The sequence below is a fragment of the Euleptes europaea genome, chromosome 14 (assembly GCF_029931775.1).
Source record: "Euleptes europaea isolate rEulEur1 chromosome 14, rEulEur1.hap1, whole genome shotgun sequence".
Lineage (NCBI taxonomy): Eukaryota > Metazoa > Chordata > Lepidosauria > Squamata > Sphaerodactylidae > Euleptes > Euleptes europaea.
Genome location: NC_079325.1, coordinates 4,614,626 through 4,634,423, shown reverse-complemented (window position 1 = coordinate 4,634,423; position 19,798 = coordinate 4,614,626). Strand labels below are relative to the sequence as shown.

General features: G+C 48.9%; 1 protein-coding gene across 1 annotated transcript; it reads left to right on the top strand.

Annotated features, from left to right (window-relative positions):
• Positions 1-422: 422 nt before the first annotated feature.
• POU2AF3 (POU class 2 homeobox associating factor 3) lies at positions 423-15,834 on the top strand. Its single transcript, XM_056860850.1, has 5 exons — positions 423-438; positions 6,142-6,236; positions 10,328-10,382; positions 12,424-12,662; positions 15,478-15,834. The coding sequence occupies exons 1-5, from the start codon at positions 432-434 to the stop codon at positions 15,832-15,834; spliced, it is 753 nt and encodes a 250-aa protein (XP_056716828.1). The 5' UTR covers positions 423-431.
• Positions 15,835-19,798: the final 3,964 nt, after the last annotated feature.

The window sequence follows — 19,798 nt, the reverse complement described above, 5'->3', positions numbered from 1 at the left end:
GTAAAAGGTGGACGATGACCCCCGGGCAGGGGTCCCGGGAAGGTGGCGGAGGTGAATCTTATTGCCTAAGCCCCTCAGCTACATGGGACTGTGGTAGGTTTCATTCAAAGGTAGTCCATTTTGTGGAGCCTTTGAATATTCAAATTGAAAGTATCGCGCAATCATTGATTGTCAAATCATTGGTTTCTAGAGGTTTTAAATACTTGGCTTGTGGGGAGAAAAATTCAAACTTATATCCGTAGGTATAAAACATTAATATTGTTTGCTTCCCACTTGAGAGCTGCCCGATGGACTTGGATTTTTGTTTTAATTGTAAAATTCTTCTTTTCTTGTGTGTCCCACGCTTGCAATCTAGGAAGCTCAGAGGAAGGATCCTTTCCCTCCACACAACATTGCTTTAGTGTGCAAAGTTTCTCCTTCTCTTCTGCAACATGTCAGGTAAATTGCATTTTTGGTCTTTATCTTCATGGGCTTTTTTTAAAAAGAGGGGGTGGCAGATTAATTCTCTTCCATGTGATTTTTGGGATCGTTTTTTTTTTTTTTGCCTTCAAATAGAAAAAAGGGGGGAGAGAGAAGCAGAGAAGAGAAAGGAAGTCAGTGGTTTGGAGCATGAAAAGAGCCACGAAATCCAACAGTGTTTTTTTAATGCATGCATGTTAAAAGCAGGCGATGCGAACTCATATACATAAAATATATACACACCCAGCGCCATAACGCGAGCGCTGGAGGGGGGGGGGGAGAAGCAGCTCTGCAGCAGGAACGGCTCTGGAATGCGGCTGCTCCAAACTGATTGTTAAAGCGATTCGTTAACAGGCAGGCGCACACACACAAACAATGCTAATCCTTCACCTGTTTTGTACATTTGCGCACATTTCAAGCCACCCGGTCAGGGGCTGCAAACCTCCAGCCTCAAAGCCCTCTCCCCCTCCGCAGACCGGTGCAATTTAAGACTCCCACAAGGTAACCTGGCCGGTGATTTGCTGCGGATTTTAATATTCAGGGGGATGATCAGAGCCCTACAGTGGGGCTCAGCCAGCCGCCGGGACGCTCCCCATTTCCCCGGGGGAGGCTCAGGGAGCGCAAAGGAGCCCCTCGGGCTTTCAGCGGGGGTCTCCCAGCTCCCCTCTTGGCAAGGCGATGGGGATCCAAGGTCCCCTGTGCCCCCCACCCCGCTTCCCACCACGCCGTGCTATCCCCTTTGTGTCCAGGGGCGGCACTGCCGCGCAACGCAACCCCCGCGGGGCCGGCAGACGCGCGCCCCCCGAGCGCCCCGAGGCAGCCGGCCTCGCCAACACCCCCTCCCCAAAACCCGGCCGCCTCCGACGCTCAAGGCGCAGTTTGCGCGTCTGCGCACGGCTGGAGCCGATTGGGGGAGACGCTGGACCCGGCGCCTATGCCAATGGGAGGCCCTGGGGGCCTCTCCCCGGGGAGTCCCGGGGCAAGGCTATTCCGGGCTAAACCCACGGAGCGCGACTCCGAATGAGTTTGCATTGTCAATTATTAATGGGGCGGGAGGGAGGGGGGGTGGAGGAATCGGAGGAGATCTCTCCTGATGCTGCGCACCTCGGTGGCCCTTTAGGCTCCGGAGCCAACGCGCGTCGAAACGGATCGGGGAGGGGGAGGCACGCGCCCGCCTCCCCCCACCCCCGGCTGAACGATTCGTGACCCAACCTGATCCCAACCCTGCCCGACCAGTGCACGCGCAAGTCAGCCCTCTGCGCGTTTACTCGGAAGTCAGCCCCTTCCTCCGGGCTCCCTTCCAAGCAAGGATGGAGAGGTCGGGACCGCAGCGCGGCCGGAGGCTGCGGTCCTACCCCGGCGCGAAACGCTCCCGAAGGCCGGGGGCTTCCTTCCGAGTTCACGGGGACCGGATCGGGCCCCGCCGGAGGGGTTTCCTCCTCGCCGGGCAGCCGACGGGACCCCGGGGGAGGGCCCTGCCGCAAAGCCGGCCAGCTCGGCTCCCCCCGTGGGTGGGTGGGGGCTCGCCAAAGAGCGCTGCGCTCCCTGCCGCGGAAGGCGGCGGAGCTCCGTGCCCGAAGGGCGTGGAGCTCCTGGGGCGGGGGGATCGGGGCCGGCGGCGGAGGCGCGGGCTGCTCCCGGCGCTCCGTCTCCTCTTCCCCCCGTCTGCATGCCAAGCAGATGCTCGACCGCGCTCTTCCCCCGGGCCCTACCTGGCCGGGAGCCGCGGCTCGACGGGACGTTCCCGGCTCGGTCCGCGCGGAGCCGCCCCGGGCAGCCTTTCCCTGCCCGCGCCCGGCCAGCTGCCGCCCTCGGAGGGGAGAGAGGGGCCTCGGGGGACAGGCGCGGAGAGTCCCCCCCCCCAAGCCTCAGGCTTCCTCTGGGGGGGCGCGGGGGGAGGGGGCGACGGAGACCCTCCCTGCGAGGGTCTTGCCCGGAGCAGAGCCACCGTGCGCGCTTCCTTCGAGGAAGGGTGGGGGTTGGCCATCTTCTGGGCAGGGAGTCGGGGGTCACTGGGGTGTGTGTGGGGAGAGGTAGTTGTGAATTTCCTGCATTGGGCAGGGGGTTGGACTAGATGACCCTGGAGGTCCCTTCCAACTCTGTGATTCTACAAGCTCCAGCCCGACCCGGCTGGATTGGCGGTGGGGACGCGCCCAGTCCAAAGGGGATCCCTTTTCCTCTCCTGGGTCGCACCACAAGCGACCGAGTCCAGGAGGGGATGCCGGCCCTCTGTTGTCCCCGGGACCCTTTGCTGTGCACCGGCCCCCTCCTTGTGTGGCTGCAAGCGATTGCTTGGGGGACATGACCAGAGAACTGGCCCTGAAAAACTGGAGGGGCTGATGAATGTGAATCAAACCAGCTTACAATCACCTTCCCCTCCCCACAACAGACACCTTGTTAGGTAGGTGGGGCTGAGAGAGCTGTGACTAGCCCAAGGTCACCAAGCTGGCTTCATTTGTAGGAGTGGGGAAACTAACCCGGTTCACCAGATTAGCCTCCGCCGTTCATGTGGAGGAGGGGGGAATCAAACCCGGTTCTCCAGATCAGAGTCCACTGCTCCGAACCACCGCTCTTAACCACTACACCACGGTGGGAACAGGACTGACACGGTGGGAACAGGACTGAAGGAGCAGCCAAACTTCATGGGCTTCCCAGGAAAGTAAAAATCATAGAATCATAGAGTTGGAAGGGACCACCAGGGTCATCTAGTCCAACCCCCTGCCCAATGCAGGAAATTAACAACTACCTCCCCCCATATCCCCTGTGACCCCAACCCTCCCCTCACCAAGCAGGATCCCACAATCAAAGCACTCCCGACAGATGGCCATCCAGCCTCTGCTTAAAGACCTCCAAAGACGGTCTCCACCACCCTCCGAGGCAGCGCAGTCCACTGTCGAACAGCCCTCACTGTCAGAAAGTTCTTCCTAATGTTTAGGTGGAATCGCTTTTCTCTTAGTTTAAATCCATTACTCCATGTCCTAGTCTCACTTCGTCCATGCTTCACACGGAGTTTAGAGGCCACTGCGATCGAGCTGGAGGGTAGCCCTTTATGTGCGTCCAACTTGAGATACTCATTACCTGAACACACATGTTTCTCCATTGTCACTATGTGCAGCTGTGGCTGGAGCCTCACAACAACCCTGTAAGGTGGGTGAGACTGAGGCCATTTGTGCATGGGAGGTTTTGCTTTGGATTTGCCACTCTCTAGATGCACCTATTCCCCATCCGAATTCCCAGAACTCAAAAATAAGCCCCCATGCAGAGTTTTGAGAATTTGGATAGGGAAAACGTGCATCTAGAGAGCAGTGAATCCAAGGTAAAACCTCGATGAGCTCCTTGACTGACTTGGGAAGGGCTGTATCTGCTTAGTGTGCCAGGGTCCCACTCTCAGGCTCCAGCTTCCCCAGCTAAAAAGAGGTGATGTGAAAGATCTGCCCCAACACTGGAGAGCCACTGCCGGTCAGAGTAGACAATACTAATCTTGATAGACCAATGGTCTGACTGTGTTAGGCAGCTTCTTCGGAGGATTTGAACTCAGATCTCCCAAATCGTAGTTCAACTCTGTTAAGTATGACAGCACTGGCTATCTTAATTTCATCTGAGTAATAAATCCAGAAGATGCGGGAAGATGTTCTGCAGCCCTGGAACTCTGTCCTGGAATTCTCTCTGCTGATGTACAAGCCAGAATATCTTCAGAAGACTTCTCTAACTGACCTGTGGCTAAATCTCTTGTTTTCCTGAGGCGGCTCTCTAATCCTTGGCAACCAGGAGCTGGGTGCTATGCAAAAAAATCCCAATCCAACTAGTATTTAAGATACTAGCATACCTGGATGGCTTAGGCTAGCCTGATCTTGGAAGCTAAGCAGGGTCAACCATAGTTAGTACTTGGATGGAAAACCATCAAGAAAGTCCAGGGTTTCTGTGCAGAGGCAGTTAATAGCAAACGTGCACACATGCACACATGAAGCTGCCTTATACTGAATCAGACCCTTGGTCCACCACAGTCAGTATTGTCTAATCAGACCGGCAGTGGCTCTCCAGGGTCTCAGGCTGTGGTCTTTCACATCACCTATTTGCCTAGTCCCTTTAACTGGAGATGCCAGAGACTGAACCAGGGACCTTCTGCTTGCCAACCAGAGGCTGTACCACTAAACCACAGTTGGAAACAGCAAGACCAAAGGGCCATGACAGGAAGTACAGGTGAGATATATGTTGTGTAAAGCTGAAACTTAATCCAGACCAATACACACACACCAAGGAAGCTGCCTTCTGCCGAATCAGACTGTTGGTCCATCAAGGTCAGTATTGTCTACTCAGACTGGCAGCAGCTCTCCAGGGTCTCTGGAAGGGGTCTTTCACATCACCTACTTGCCTGGTTCCTTGAACTGGAGATGCCGGGGATTGAACCTGGGACTTTCTGCATGCCAAACAGATGCTCTACCACTGAGCCACGGCCCCTCCCTTCTGTTTGTCTCCTGCCATGAAAACCCTATGGGGTTGCTATAAGTTGCCTTGACAGCACCTCCCACCTCCGGATTCCAACGCAGGAATAGTCTTTTCCCCCTGGCATCAGCAGAGCCACAGAGAGGAGAGAGCCCAGGACACTTAAGGGGTCTGTGTAGTTTTTGTTTTATTTTCAAATACCCAAGGAGAAGCGGAGGCCCTCATGGTCTTATTTATCGATTTATTTATTATACCCCCACCTTCCTCCCCAACGGGGACCCAAAGTGGCTGACATTGTTCTCCGTTTAATCCTCACAACAACCCTATAAAGTAGGTTAGGCTGAGGAACTGTGACTTGTCCAAAGTCTCCCAGTGAATTTCCATGGCAGAGTGAGGATTCGAACCTGGGTCTCCCAGATCTTAGATACTCTACCCACTACACGACACTGACCCCTCTGCTCCCCAGAAGCAGAGTCCCCCCCGCCCCCCCGCCCTTCAGCCGACTGACTTCTAGAATTTAAGCTGCTCTTTTTGTATGTGCAAACCCCTCTAAGCCCCTATGGGTGCTTGGAAAACAACATTTCCTAACAAGGTCCTTTGAAGAGATTCCTACATTCATCATGACCATTTTCCTCCCAGGCATATCAAGCCTGTAGGATAAACTTGCTCACAATAGCCATACCTTAGAAGAAGCAGAAGAATTGGTTTTTATACCCTGCTTTTCTCTACCTTTAATGAGACTCAAACTGGCTTACAATCACCTTCCCTTTCCCCCCTCCCCCATAACAGGCACCTTGTGAGGTAGGTGGTGCTGAGAGAGTTTGGAGAGAAACGTGACTGGCCCAAGGTCACCCAGCTGGCTTCATGTGGAGGAGTGGGGAATCGAACCAGGCTCTCCAGATCAGAGTCCGCCACTCTTAACCACTACACTACGCTGACTCTCGCTTCCTCACAAAACATGAACTGCTATCAATAGACAGTCCATTGAGCTCAGGTCTTCTCTGCTCTGACTGGTAGTGGCTCTCCAAGGACTGGGGCAGTGAAAGGCCTTTCCCAGCGCCTGCTCCCTTCCAGTGGCAACCTGGCGTGCAAAACCAGACCTCTGTAACAATGCTATAGCCCCAAATAAGATGGCTTATTCATGACATCACACCACCTTTCCTCATTCGCAACATAACTGCCGCTCTGCCGTGGTTTCCCTTCTCTGCAAAACTCTCATTTGTGATTCCACCCGTTCAGGAAAGCCAAAAGTCTACCAAGGTGTCCGTGTCAAGATCACTGTGAAAGAACTTCTGCAGCAGAGGAGAGCCAAGCAGGCCGTGGCCGAGGAAGCTGTAAGCACCATCCTTCTTCCGTGTGGGGTTTATGGAGGGGGCTCTTCCTCTCATTTTCTTGTCCCACATTAATGGTTGAGCATCTTCTTTCTGTGGAAGGAATGAGACACGCCTGTCCCTTGATTCTTCCTCATGTGAAGGCCTGAAGCTGTAGACCAGGCGAGACAAAGAACTCACCAGACTGTTGGTGGTGGGGGTTGCATGGTGAAGCCCCCCCCCCCCTCAACAAGAAAATGTAAAAGGAAGAGAAGAAAATCCTCTATCTAGAAAAGTCACTTGTCAGGGAGAAAGCAGGGTGAGCTAAAACTCTTCCCCTGATGTTCTAGTTTAACCAGCACAATGGCAAGTGGTCTATTAACTACAAGCTAACAATTTACCTGAGACTTACTGCGAAGAAAAATGAGTCTCCCAGTGTCTCACAAAAGAGCACCACTGTTGTTCATCTAAAGCTTATAACTGAATACAAAACATCAACAAGGTAAGTACATATAAACCATAGATTAATACAATATTTCTTTTCGCAGGTATATTGAAATAACGCAAAGGTGTTAGACCATTGGTGGAAATGATTTCTGAACTTACCTGCTTTCCACCAATGGTCTAACACCCTTGAGTTATTTCAATATACCTGCGAAAAGAAATATTGTATTAATCTATGGTTTATATGTACTTACCTTGTTGATGTTTTGTATTCAGTTATAAGCTTTAGATGAACAACAGTGGTGCTCTTTTGTAAAACACTGGGAGTCTCAACTGCCACTTCTAAAACAGCAGGAAGCAAAGAGGCACGAATGTTGAAGCCCAGGTTGCCTCAGTTCCTTTTAGGTGTTGGTTTTGTGACTTGGCTTGAGTCTCACACCTTCTGCTTTCTCTTTTGACTAGAAATCATGCGGTTATAAATTTGCAACACGAAGGTATATTGAGGTTTGGGCATGTTGAGGTTCGGGCATGTTGAGGACTGTTTCACCATTGGTGCAGCTAATCTGTCCTCCTCTGTCCTGAGTGTGCATCCTTGCATCAAAAGCAAGATGAGCTTTGCTGGGTCAGACCAGGCTGCCACCTAATTTAGCATTCTGGCTATAATCCCATCAACCAGCTGGCATGAGGCCCTCCATTCAAAACTAGTCAGTGAGCTGCCAGTATATCACCTTCTGCACATCCCTGCTTTAAACACCACTGATTCCCCAGAAATGTGGCCTTGTTCAAATGCCAAGCTGTATGTGTGAAGGGGCCATCACCTGTCTTTATTTGGGCTCAAGTGCAGTGCTTTCCAGTGAGATTGGTCCACACATTCAGCTGCCAGCCATCAAGTGGATAGGTGTAAGGGGTAGAGAAATCTGCCCACACATGCATGAATGACAGAATCATAGAGTTGGAAGGGACAGAAGGGACAACCAGGGTCATCTAGTCCAACCCTCTACACAATGCAGGACATTCACAACTACCTTCCCCCCGCTTCAGTGACCCCTACTCCATGCCCAGAAGATGGACAAACAATATCCTCCAGGATCCCTGGCCAATCTGGCCTACAGGAAAATTGCTTCCTGACCCCAGAGTGGCGATTATCATTTCCCTGGGCATGTAAGAAGGCCATGAGAGCCAAACATTGACCCAACCCTTCCTGCCCTCCCTCTCATGAACTGCCTAAGTTCACATCTGGATGATTGGTGGCTGAACATGTGGATTGTTGACAATCGGTGTGCAAACTCTTTCGGCAGTGGTATATCGGATGTGACCCATTCACATGAGGGGAGCATTGACTGATGAACACACATGGGTGAATCAACACAGAGATGGCCCTTATAAAGCCAGTGCTTTATAATGCCATGAGCTCCTTTTGTTTAGGCTGGCTTAGCTCTTCTCATACAGATGCTGGCAGCTCCACTACCCCCCAAATTTAGTCCAGTCAACACCTGTTGCTCTTTCAGCAGAAGATTGAGTAGGAAACTGTGCTGCCCGGCCACCTGCGACCACAAATAGAGTCTCTTTTTGGTGATCTGAGCCCGGTCACACTGGAACGCAGTGAGTCCCATTCACTCGAAAACCTCTCTTTATGCTATCATAAAGAAAGTGTAAGCCACGCAACGTAGGTTGGTTTCCACCTGCATTGTAAACAGCCTCTTGCTCTCTTTAATAACTGTGAGGTTTTGGGGCACAGGTAGGTGAGCTGGTTAAATCCCCTGGCAGGAGAGAGGCAGACAGGAGAACACGAATTTTTCTGTTGGCTCTGAATGCTGGAAGGACGTGACCTTCTGAGTTACACAGAATCCTTCTTCAGACATCGCCATTTCCAGCAGATATTAAAAAGACAGCGCAAAGAATGAAATAAAAATCGCTCTACCCATATATGCATAAAGACGGGTTTGCATTCTTGTTTCTTGATCAGCAAGCCTTTGAGCAAACTGAACTATTTCGTGTAAAGTCAGTGCTGTGAGTCACGCCGACAGAAATCAAAATTTTATTCAGGCCATAGGATTTGGAAATGTGTTTAGTAACAGAGGCACACTTCAGTAACGATACCTGATTCTGCTTCAGGGTGTTAGCTTCATTTCAGTTTCCCCCACAGGATTTGCTTCAGTTTTATCCATAACTACCCCTGTTCTAATCGCTCCCTTCCCACCACCCCAACCAATGCTTTGCTTTCTGCAGAGAGCGGCGGTTTTTGCAGTATGTAAAGAAGTATAATAATCACTCTGATAAGGAAACTCTTAGATAAAGATGGGAGTAATTAATCAATTTCCTGGAATGCACTGCTGTGCCCCTTTGTCTCTGGTTGCTTAGGAGACTGTGGTAATAAACCTGGATTTAAATGTCACTCTGGAAATATGAACCCCACCATGGTAGGGGGGAAAGCTACCTGCTAGTAGCAATGGTCTAGCAGGAGTGTCCTGCTGTGAACATTTGTAGGGTTACCAACTCCAGGCTGGGAAATTCCTGGAGATTTGGGGGTAGAGCCTAAGGAGGGCAGGTTTTGAGGAGGGGAGAGAGCTTAGCAGGGTATAAAGTCATAGAGTCCACCCTCCAAAGCAGCCATTTCCTCCCGGGGAACGGATCCCTCTAGCCGGGAGGTCAGTAGTAATTCCAGGAGATCTCCATGGCCTACCTGGAGGTTGGTAACCCTAATTTGTGTAGAATTTTTCCAACCAATCCCTGCTGGAGTTGGTTCTGGACAGATATAGGGGTTTGTGCTTCCTCTGCGGTGGTTCAGTTCTAAGTTTGAATTAGTTGCCACTGGAAAACTCAGAGGAACCAGTACTAAAAGGCAGCAGGGACTATTCTTTTTGGGATGCCCGAGACTTGCTTTTCAAGATGACTTTGGCTTCCTGTTAAATTTTTGGGAAAGATTCACTTTTCTAGAAACCCCCATGCATGGACCCTCCCAAGGAATTTTTACTTGTCTTATCTCAAAACTTTGGACGTTGCTCGGATGATTTTGTCCAAGGAGAAACCTTTGCCTTTGCGTCAAACTTGGTTTTAACAACATTTCGGTTGCCATCCTTGACAGCTGGAGCTCAGAGCAAGGGCAGATTGCCTCCAACGCAGAGGCAGCTGCTCAAATACTTGCCCTGAAGGACTGGGTTGTGTGCAAGCAAAGGAGGGCTGTAAATTCCAGGGGAAACGCTTTGCAAATAAGACCTGCCGGTGGCCCTTGACCTCCCTCTTACCTCCGCGATTTCCTGCTCCCCCGGTGGCTTTACAGTCACTTATACAGAAGTGTGTCAACCATATGTTTTAAAAGTGGCAAGCCCTGTCCCGTGGCAAACCGCAGAAGCAGGACAGGGCACTGCTGAAGAGGTGTCAGGTATTTTCATGCTTGAAACAGCTCAGGAGCTCATCGTGGATCTCGGAGAGCACCGAGCACCCACGGTGTGGAACCAGAGAGCAGCCACAGCCGCCTTCTCCTTTTAAAGCCCTGCGCTCACGAGCGCTGCCCTCGCATGCAACAATTCAGCTTTTGCAGGGAGAGAAATCCTGGACTTACCTCCACTGTGTAAGTGAGTGGATGCAGGGGGAGGGAAGAGCAAGACATCCAAATGGAGAAACACACCCAGCTTGGCTGGGCTTTTGATGTCCCCCTCTTCTGTTCTCAGGTTTCCAGCGATGGCAGTGTCCAGATCACGGAAGCGTTCTCCCCTCCCTGTCCAGGTTGGTACAAAAAGCCCCCCCCCCTTTCACTTGCCCCACTTCATATCAAACTTTCTCAGGCCGCATCTGGAATCCTATCTTGAAGTCGGCCACGTGCATTTCATTAGGGCCCTGGCCAATCAGAACCTTGGAAAGAGCTTGCTAAATGCAGATGACAGGTAGGGGGGAAGGTATTTACTTTTTTAGCTTTGCTTCTCCAGCTCAGTTGGCAGCTTGTCTTTGGTTTCCTAAAGGATCCGCCACAAAGGGAATGGCAATTTGGCAGACCACCCTGGATTCTTTCTTCCCCTCCCTCTTTCCCCCTCTTGCCAGAACGGATCCAGGATGTCCTGCTGGTGATCTGAGCCGCTTCTTTCGACCAGTCTGAGTTTGCTGCTTTTTCATCTCCCTTTCTCTCTCTGTAAATCTTCTCAAGTATTTCACAGTTCTTTCCAGTTGTATCAAATTATCCAAAAAACTGTCAGGGGTTAAGAAGCTGGAATTTGGGATTTTTAGCTCAATATCCTTTGCGTGCTGGTAGCGAAACAGGACGTTTTTGTTAAAACCCTCTGGTTGGGTTATTTGCAGGTATATATTTGGACAATGAAATACCGAAATAATCAGGAAATGAATTTGCTTATGCTAATACAGAAATATGAGACATTCAGAGCCTTTTCTGGCTTGTAAAAATGTATTTTTTTCCAGGTAGGATTTTTTTAAAAAAATATAGGCAAATAAACAGCATTTGCTTGGATTCTACAGAGGCAGGCAAATAAAAAGTAACTTTACTCACAAGAGAAATTCCATGCAGCTGAAATAAAAGGGAATGTAGCAGTACCAAAAAGACTCTGTGATATCTTGTGGCATAAATTTTTGTTCTGAAGGTGAACTTTATTTTTCCAAGCCACAGAAGGCAAGAAAAATAATTTCATGACATCCAAAGAATCTCACAATATGATAGAAAAGTAGTAGATTTTTAAAAATACAGAATCTACATGATCAGAGCCCGGGGCTTCTAAAATAGTTTCTTATCTATGGTCAGTTTCTTCTGTGACTTCTTATTTGTATAATTCTATATAAATCAACTTTTCCATAAATCTTGAACTTGTTCTGGCCCAGAACAGCATCGAAAGGTAGGCTTAGGATGAGAAGTCTTGGGTTCAAATCTCGACTTAGCTATGAAGTTCTCAGGGTCACCCTGGGCCAGTCACGCTCTCTTAGCCTAACTTACCTCACAGGGTTGTTTTGAGGATGAAATGGAAGAGGGGCAAGAACTCCTCGGAGGACAAATGTGATTAATTTATAAATGACTACATTATAAAATGCTTGAAAATATGGCCAGAGAAAGTTCCTCAGGACTTCTGAAATAGCAGTGACCATTGCAAGAACACCCTAAATTGTTTCCTAAAACTAATTTCTTTTTCCGGTCACCAAAAGCCTTTGTTGTGAAGTTTGGAGCACTGGCTGAGTTTTTGAAAGTTGGGGTATCCAACTCAAACCCTGGCCCTCCTTCACACAGAGAACACAGAGAAATACAGCATGGGATGATTTTTGTCAGGTTATTTGCCGTCCTTCCAAAACGTTGGGGAAGGGCCGTAGCTCAGTGGTAGAGCCTCTGCTTGGTTCAATCCCTGGCATCTCCAGTTAAAGGGACTGGGCAAGTAGGTGATGTGAAAGACCTCCAGCTGAGACCCGGGAGAACCGCTGCCGGTCTGAGTAGACAATACTGACTTTGATGGACCGAGGGTCTGATTCAGTAGAAAGCAGCTTCATGTGTTCAACGTGTACCACCTCAGCAAATAACTCGATGGCAAAATATCGTATGGTGCATTTATCTATGTTCTCTGTGTGAGGGGAGGCCATGGTTTGACAGGGACACCCACAGCTTTCAAAGACTCAATTTGCCGTGGTGAATCGAAGCCTGAGGTGAGAGGACAGCCAACTGCCTGTTGGGGAAAGCTTCATGTGCTTCATTTCCGTGTGTGTGATGCGTCAGGCTCACCCCGGGCCAGCCGTGGCCTGCAGCGGTTCTGGTATCCCATGCCCTGTTTCCTTCTCTTAGCACCTTATGTAGATGCCGTCTCTTCATCGTCGTCGTCGTCGTCGTCTGGCTGTGTGCAGCCGTGGCAGCTCCAGAGCTGTGCTTCCTGTGAAGAGGTCCCCAGCTACCTGGAGCAGCTTGTGGATGCCTGCCTTCAGACAGAGATGCCGCTGGACACTCCCGCTGGGGCTGCTCAAGACAGTTTGCATGGTTTCCCTGACAGCTTCCCACCTGGCCCTGCCTGCCTCAACCAAAGCCTGGTAATTTGAGGTTCAGTCTTAGCTCACCTAGGTTTTGTGGGTTTATTCAGTAAATTTGTATTCGGCCTCACTCTGAGGCAGCTTACCAACCATAAGGTCATAAAGACAGCAAAAATACTGAGTGTGTCCGAAACATGAAAATAGAACTGTCCGGAGCACCAAAGACACAAGAGAGCCAGTGTGGTGTAGTGGTTTGATTCCCCGCTCCTCCACGTGAAGACTGCAGGGTGACCATGGGCTAGTCACAGTTCTCTCAGAACTCTCTCAACCCATGTGGAAGCAGGCAATGGCAGATGTGGAGCCAGCGTGGTGTAGTGGTTAAGAACGGCGGACTCTAATCTGGAGAACCGGGTTGGTTTCCCCACTCGTACACTTGAAGCCTGCTGGGTGACCTTGAGCCAGTCACAGTTCTCTCAGAACTCTCTCAGCCCCACCTACTTCACAAGGTGCCTGTTGTGTGTGGGGGGAGGCGATTGTAAGCCGTTTCGAGACTCCTTACAGTAGAGAAAAGCAGGTTATAAAACCCAACTCTCCTTCTAAAAATGCAGTGTCAGAGGGTAGCCATGTTGGTCTACAGTAGAACAGCTGCATGTGAGTCCAAGAACACCTTAGAGACCAACATGAGTTTTGGAGTATAAGCTATGAGAGCTCCCCTCCTCAGTTGAAAAAGCTTCAGCGGCAATCTAAAATCATGTCAACACAAGACAGAGGATATCCACTAGTTTCAAGGGCCCTCCAGAATAAACAAGTACTTTCCAAGTATGCCAGGAAGGTTATAAGATGATGAAGAAGAAGAGTTAGTTTTTGTACGCTGGATTTCTCTACCACTTAAGGAAGAAACAAACTGGCTTGCAATCACCTTCCCCTCCCCACAACAGACACCCTGTGAAGTAGGTGGGGCTGAGAGAGCTCTAAGAGAGCTGTGACTAGCCCAAGGTCACCTAGCTGGCTTCATGTGTAGGAGTGGGGAAACCAACCCGGTTCACCAGATTAGCATCCGCCGCTCATGTAGAGAAGTGAGAAATCAAACCTGGTTCTCCAGATTAGCGTCCACCACTCCAAAAAGAGATGGAAATTTCAAAAAGCCAAGAACACCGTCCATGTAATACCTTTTATTAGGACCAGCCCAATGATGCATAGCTTTTGAGTTCCCCAGAACTCTTCATCAGGCCAGATGTTACAAAATAAAAGAGGAAAAAGCATAAGATTCAGGCCATGATTTTAAGACCTTTTCATGCGAGTACATGGTGGGTGTTCTGGCAGGCAAAGCAGATATCAAGTGGCAACCTCACATCCAGGGGCGGGGAACGTCACGACCTGGAGGATCTGCAGCTGAAAAAAACCCTGTTGGTTATGCCGACCAACCACACATTAGGTACCACTTACTGGGCAGATTCACGGAGGAGAAGTCTACCAGTGGCTACTAGCCATGATGAATAAATAATTCCAGAGAGGTGGCCATGTTAGTCTTGTTGTAGCAAAACAAAACTTCCCCAACCCCTTCTCAAAAGAAAGAAAAGAAACTGCCCCTTGACTTGAAAAACACCAACACTGATTAAAATTGGCCGCCCCCACTTGATGAAGAAGAAGACGAGTGGGTTTTTATATGCCGACTTTCTCTACCACTTAAGGAAGAATCAAATCGGCTTATAATCACCTTCCCCTCCCCACAACAGACACCCTGTGAAGTAGGTGGGGCTGAGAGAGAGTGACTTGCCCAAGGTCACCCAGCTGGCTTCTTGTGCAGGAGTGGGGAAACAAATCCAGTTCACCAGATTAGCCTCCGCTGCTCATGTGGAGGAGTGGGGAATCAAACCCAGTTCTCCAGATCAGAGTCCACTGCTCCAAACCACCACTCTTAACCACTACACCACACTGGCTCTCAATCAAAGCTCATTTGTCTATTAGCAGTTCAACATGATTGGCCATTCGAAGACGCCTAATGCAGAGCCAGACCATTGGTCAATCCAAGTCTACTCTAACGGGCAGCGAGTTCTTGGGCAGGAGAAAGTATTGTCGAAATGTGTCTTGCTCTTTAAATGAAGATGCCAGGCTTGAAACTTTTGCATAAAAAAACCTGTGCTCTCACACAAAGCCTTGGACCCTTATAGGGTTGCCAGCTCCAGGATGGAAAATACCTGGAGATTTTTGAGGTGGAGCCTGAGGAGGGCGGGGTTTGGGGAGGGGAGGGACTTCAATGTCATAGAGTCCAATTGCCAAAGCAGCCATTTTCTCCAGGTGAACTGATCTCTATCGGCTGGAGAGCAGCTGTAATAGCAGGAGATCTCCAGCCAGTGCCTGGAGGTTGGCAACCCTAGACTTTAACATGCACTTGCTTGTAGATTCTGCTAAGCGGACAATCACATACAAATCTAGTCTTGGCCTATCTAGTTCAGCATTATCAACTCTGACTGGCAGGGAATTTCCAGGGTCTCATATAGGGAGATCTACTTGAGTCTCTGTAAATAGAGATGTTAGTGAAACATTCAGGGACACGCCATGGCTCAGTGGCACAGCATCTGCTTGGCATGCAGAAAGTCTCAGGTTCAACCCCTGGCATCTCCAGTTCAGAGGATCATGTGGTAGGTGCGGATCATGTGGTAGGTGCTTTGAAAGACCTCTGCTTGAGAACCTGGAGAGCCGCTGCCAGTCTGAGTAGACAATTCTGACCTTGATGGACCAAGGGTCTGAGTAGAAGACAGCTTCATGTGTCCATGTGCATTCCACAAACACCGCCAAACACAGCTCCTTGTGGCTTGCAATCCCGATTCTTGTTTTTAATGAAATACCCCCTTTCTTCTCCACCTTATTTTAGGGTCATGGCTCTCTGGATTCTTCGGACCCCTCCAGCTCCTTCGATTACAGCTACTCCCCTCCTCAGCTGCCTTCATTGACTCCACTAAGTTACAGTTCTTCTCCTTGCCTGGACGTCAAGAGCTGCATGTTTGCATCGTCAGAGGGAAGCCTCTACCCGCAGCCCCCCCATACCCAATACAACCACACCTCGTCCACATGTTGCTGCACATCTTGTGGCTCCCAGCACTTAGACACTTTTAGACTCCCTGAATATTTCCCCTACGCCAACACAGACTGCAGGGACTATGCTCCTTCCTTCACTGTGGCAGAGGACTTCTTCCGGATGGATAGGACCTGGGACACATGCTACAGTTAATGGTATAAGTCAGGCCATGGAGTTACGCAGATTGTGGCTGATGGCTTTGATTCTGAAGTATGTGAAATACTAAGTAGGTAAAATGATGTCTTGTATTCAGCAGGTTGGAGTTGAAGGGTGTAAGTTTCCTGGTTCCACAGAGCCCCTCTTCAGGCAGAATGGAAAATGGCCAACATTTGAAGTCTGTATGGACTGGACTGTTTCAGAGGATAACCGTGTTGGTCTGTAGTAGAACCACAGAATAGCTAAATTTGAGACCAGTAGCCCTTTGTGTGTAACGTGCTGTCAAGTCACTGCCGACTTATGGCGACACCAGCAAGAAGCTTCCTAGGCAAGTGAGAAGCAGAGGTGGCTTGCCCTTGCCTTCCTCTGCAGAGTCTCCCTTGGTGGTCTCTCTCCCAGGTACTGACCCTGCTTAGCTTCCGAGATCTGACGAGATCGGGCTATGACCCTGCTGCCTTCCCTCAGTAGCACTTTAGGGACCAAAAAGATTTTTTGGAGTATGAGCTTCCAACAGTCAAAGCTCCCTTTGCTCATTTATGCATATGGGTTCTTTCACTCATGTTCGCTCCCAGTCTGACTTGGTTGTTCCTTGGAGTTATGCATGAGTTTTCCATCCATTAAAGATGACCTCGTGCCCAGCCCTCGCAATATCCGGGTCTTCCCATTCCCGACTCATCCATGTTCCCTGAGTAAAGCCTGGGTGAAATCCCCATGCATAAGGCAAAGTGCAGGGCACGCAAGCTTGGTTTCGCACAAAGCAGCATGTCCAGAGGCGGGGTTCAAATACTTCCTGCTTCCTCTGAGCTCTTACTGAGCAGAAGAAAAGCATTTTAAAACTGAGTCTTGGATTTCTCCAACCTTCTCCTTTCGGATTGCTCTGTTTTGTTTTTGTTCTTAAAATGCTTTTTTATGTGGCAATTAGGTTTGGGTGGGGATTTTTTCTCACAGTAAGCTCCACAAAGTAAGCCAATTACAGAGCAGCATTTAAAGGGGCAGGGACTTGATTTGAGTTTGGAGACTGCTGGTGCATAGATTCCCAACTGAAAAGTGTGGGTCTAGCGAGCAACGAACCTCAGGTAAAACTCCCGTGCATAAATGACCTTTGTCAGATGAAGGGAGCTTTGACTCTCGAAAGCTTATATCCTGAAAATCTTGTTGGTCTCTAAGGTGCTCCTGGATTTGAATCTAACTGTTCTATAGACAGGACTGTGAGCGCCAAAATCAAAATTCCACACCAGGAAGCCAAGAAAATTTGGATTCTGTGACTTGTATAAATCATGCAATTTTGCATAATCTCTCGGTTGTTGTTTTCTAACATACCCTGTTCTTTCTGATCATTCCGGAGAGGGGCAAAGAGATATGAAAAGCACTGAAACCCACTGGGTATCTTCTTCAGCAACGTTGCCAACTTCTGGAATTTTACCAAGCACTTGCAACACGTTTTTTAAACATATGGTGTAAAAACTTCCTTTTTAAAATTAAAAAACAACCACCTCAAGGTTCCTAGCTGTTATCTGTGCATAATATCACATTTCCCAATATTTTTAGTTATGCAAGGAGTAACGGCATACACATCGTCTGCACATCAAGCAGGCTGGTTATTCTTTTCAGTCATTAGCTGTTGATGTATGTATGTATGTATAAACAGAGTTAGATATGTGATTGTTTGTGCCTGCTTTTCATTCAGCTGGATGCAGAATTCTGTGGAACTCAAAAGCAAGAAATACTTTGCCTACTTCTTATCTCCACGCTTGAGTTCAGATCAGATAAGCAGGCATCTCTCCTCTGCTAGCTTTCACTACTTACCCCGCCCCAGGCCTTTTTCCGGTGGTGTTTTTTTTTCTTTTTCTGTGGGGTTCATGTAAGGGTTCTTAATACCTTTTAACCACATCACAGTGTTTTTTTCCACCTATTCTGTCACTTTCTTTGTTTTAAGATTCCATTAAATGAACTTTGACCGATCTACTGTGGATGTGTCTTTCTTTCACACAGGACTAGCCGTGTAGAAGCTCCATTTGTCTGCTGCTCCCCCAGGTCCATTTCTGTAAAACTGCATAGTTAAATTGTGGAACTCCCTGCCCCAGGATGTGATGATGGCTGCCAACTTGGAAGGCTTTAAGAGGGGAGTGGCCATGTTCATGGAGGAGAGGGCTATCCATGGCTACTAGTCAAAATGGATGCAGGTCATGATGCATACCTCTTCTCTCCAGGATCAGAGGAGCATGCCTATTATATTAGGTGTTGTGGAACACAGGCAGGACAGTGCTGCTGCAGTTGTCTTGTTTGTGGGCTTCCTAGATGCCCCTGGTTGGTCACTGTGTGAACAGACTGCTAAACTTGATGGATCTTGGTCTGATCCAGCAGGGCCTTTCTTATGTTCTTATGTCTGATTTTGTCCTACTGAAATGCTCATCTTTAAGCCTCTTTGGTTGGCATGAAAGGCAATAGATGGATGGATGGTGAGACAATCAGATAGATAAATTAACTACTATATACAGCTTCATAAAATCAGTAGGTCTTATTCTCAACATGGCCAAATCTGTGGATACTTAAATCAGGAGATTGGAGCCATGAACAGAGAAGACAGATCTTTCTACAAACCTGAAAAACACCCCAGGTTTGCAGAAAAATTGGAAATCTAAAAAAATAAAAAACATTGGAGGGATTAAAAATACCCAACATATAGAAGCAGCATCTGTAGCTTTAAGAAACAAATGCCCTCAGTGGCCTTTGCTAGGCAACCACAACAGAATTGCCAGCCTTCAAGCATTGGTTTCTGTCAATAAAAGGTAGGGGTAGTGGACTGGGCTATTTCCAGGGCCGCTTTGACCTTTAAGGACTCATCAGACCTAGGTCTGGCAGCAACCACTGGGCAACTTGTTACCACCCACCTTGCATGATTTCCAGGCCCAGTGTAGTGTAGGAGAGCCAGCGTGGTGTAGTGGTTAAGAGAGTTGGTTTGGAGGGGTGGAGTCTGATCTGGAGAACTGGGTCTGATTCCCCACTCCTCCACATGAGCAGTGGAGGCTAATCTGGTGAACTGGATTTGTTTCCCCTCTCCTACACAGGGTGACCTTGGGCCAGTCACACTCTCTCAGCCTCACCTACCTCACAGGGTGTCTGTTGTGGGAAGGGGACGGGGATTGTAAGCCTGTTTGATTCTGCCTTAAGTGGTAGAGAAAGTCGACATATAAAAATCAACTCTTCTTGTTCCTCTTGTCCACGCACTAGAAATATCAATATTCTGAGGCCAAGCACTGCAAACACCTACTGCTAGTTGAGGGGGGGGGAGTGCTCTCCTTTTTGGGGGAGGTCTTCAAGCAGAGCTGGACAACCATACATTGGAGCAAGGTTGGACATGATGGTCTAGAAGGCCCCTCCACCTCTGGGACATGAGGACTCTGCTTTGTCTATATTAACATAGTCTAAAGAACATGTTTTCCAACTAATTAAAAGCCAAACATCGAAAAGCATAGCCCCCAAAAGATATTTGTGCTACACCATGTTGTCAGCAGTTGAAAACATAACTTGGCATCACCAGCAGACTTTCCAAGCAAGGCCCCATAATATGCGCATACTTACTGGGATGTGCGGGAGACAAGAATCACCCACTCTCCCATGCCAAAGGTTTAATTTCTAGAGACTCCAGGGAGGGAGCAGAACCCTAAAGAATAACACATGAACACATGAAGCTGCATTGTACTGAATCAGAACTGGGGTCTATCAAGGTCAGTATTTGTACTCTGACTGGCAGCAGCTCTCCAGGGTCTCAGGCAGAGAAAGGTCTTTCACATCACCTGCTATTTTTTAACTGGAGACGCTGAGGACTGAACCTGGGACTTTCTGCAAGCAAAGCAGGTGCTCTGCCATTGACCCTTGGCCCCTTCCCTGGCAGCTCTAGCATTTTACAGAAAAAATTTAACAGGACATTTCCAAAACTGGAATAAAATAGGAACAGTGA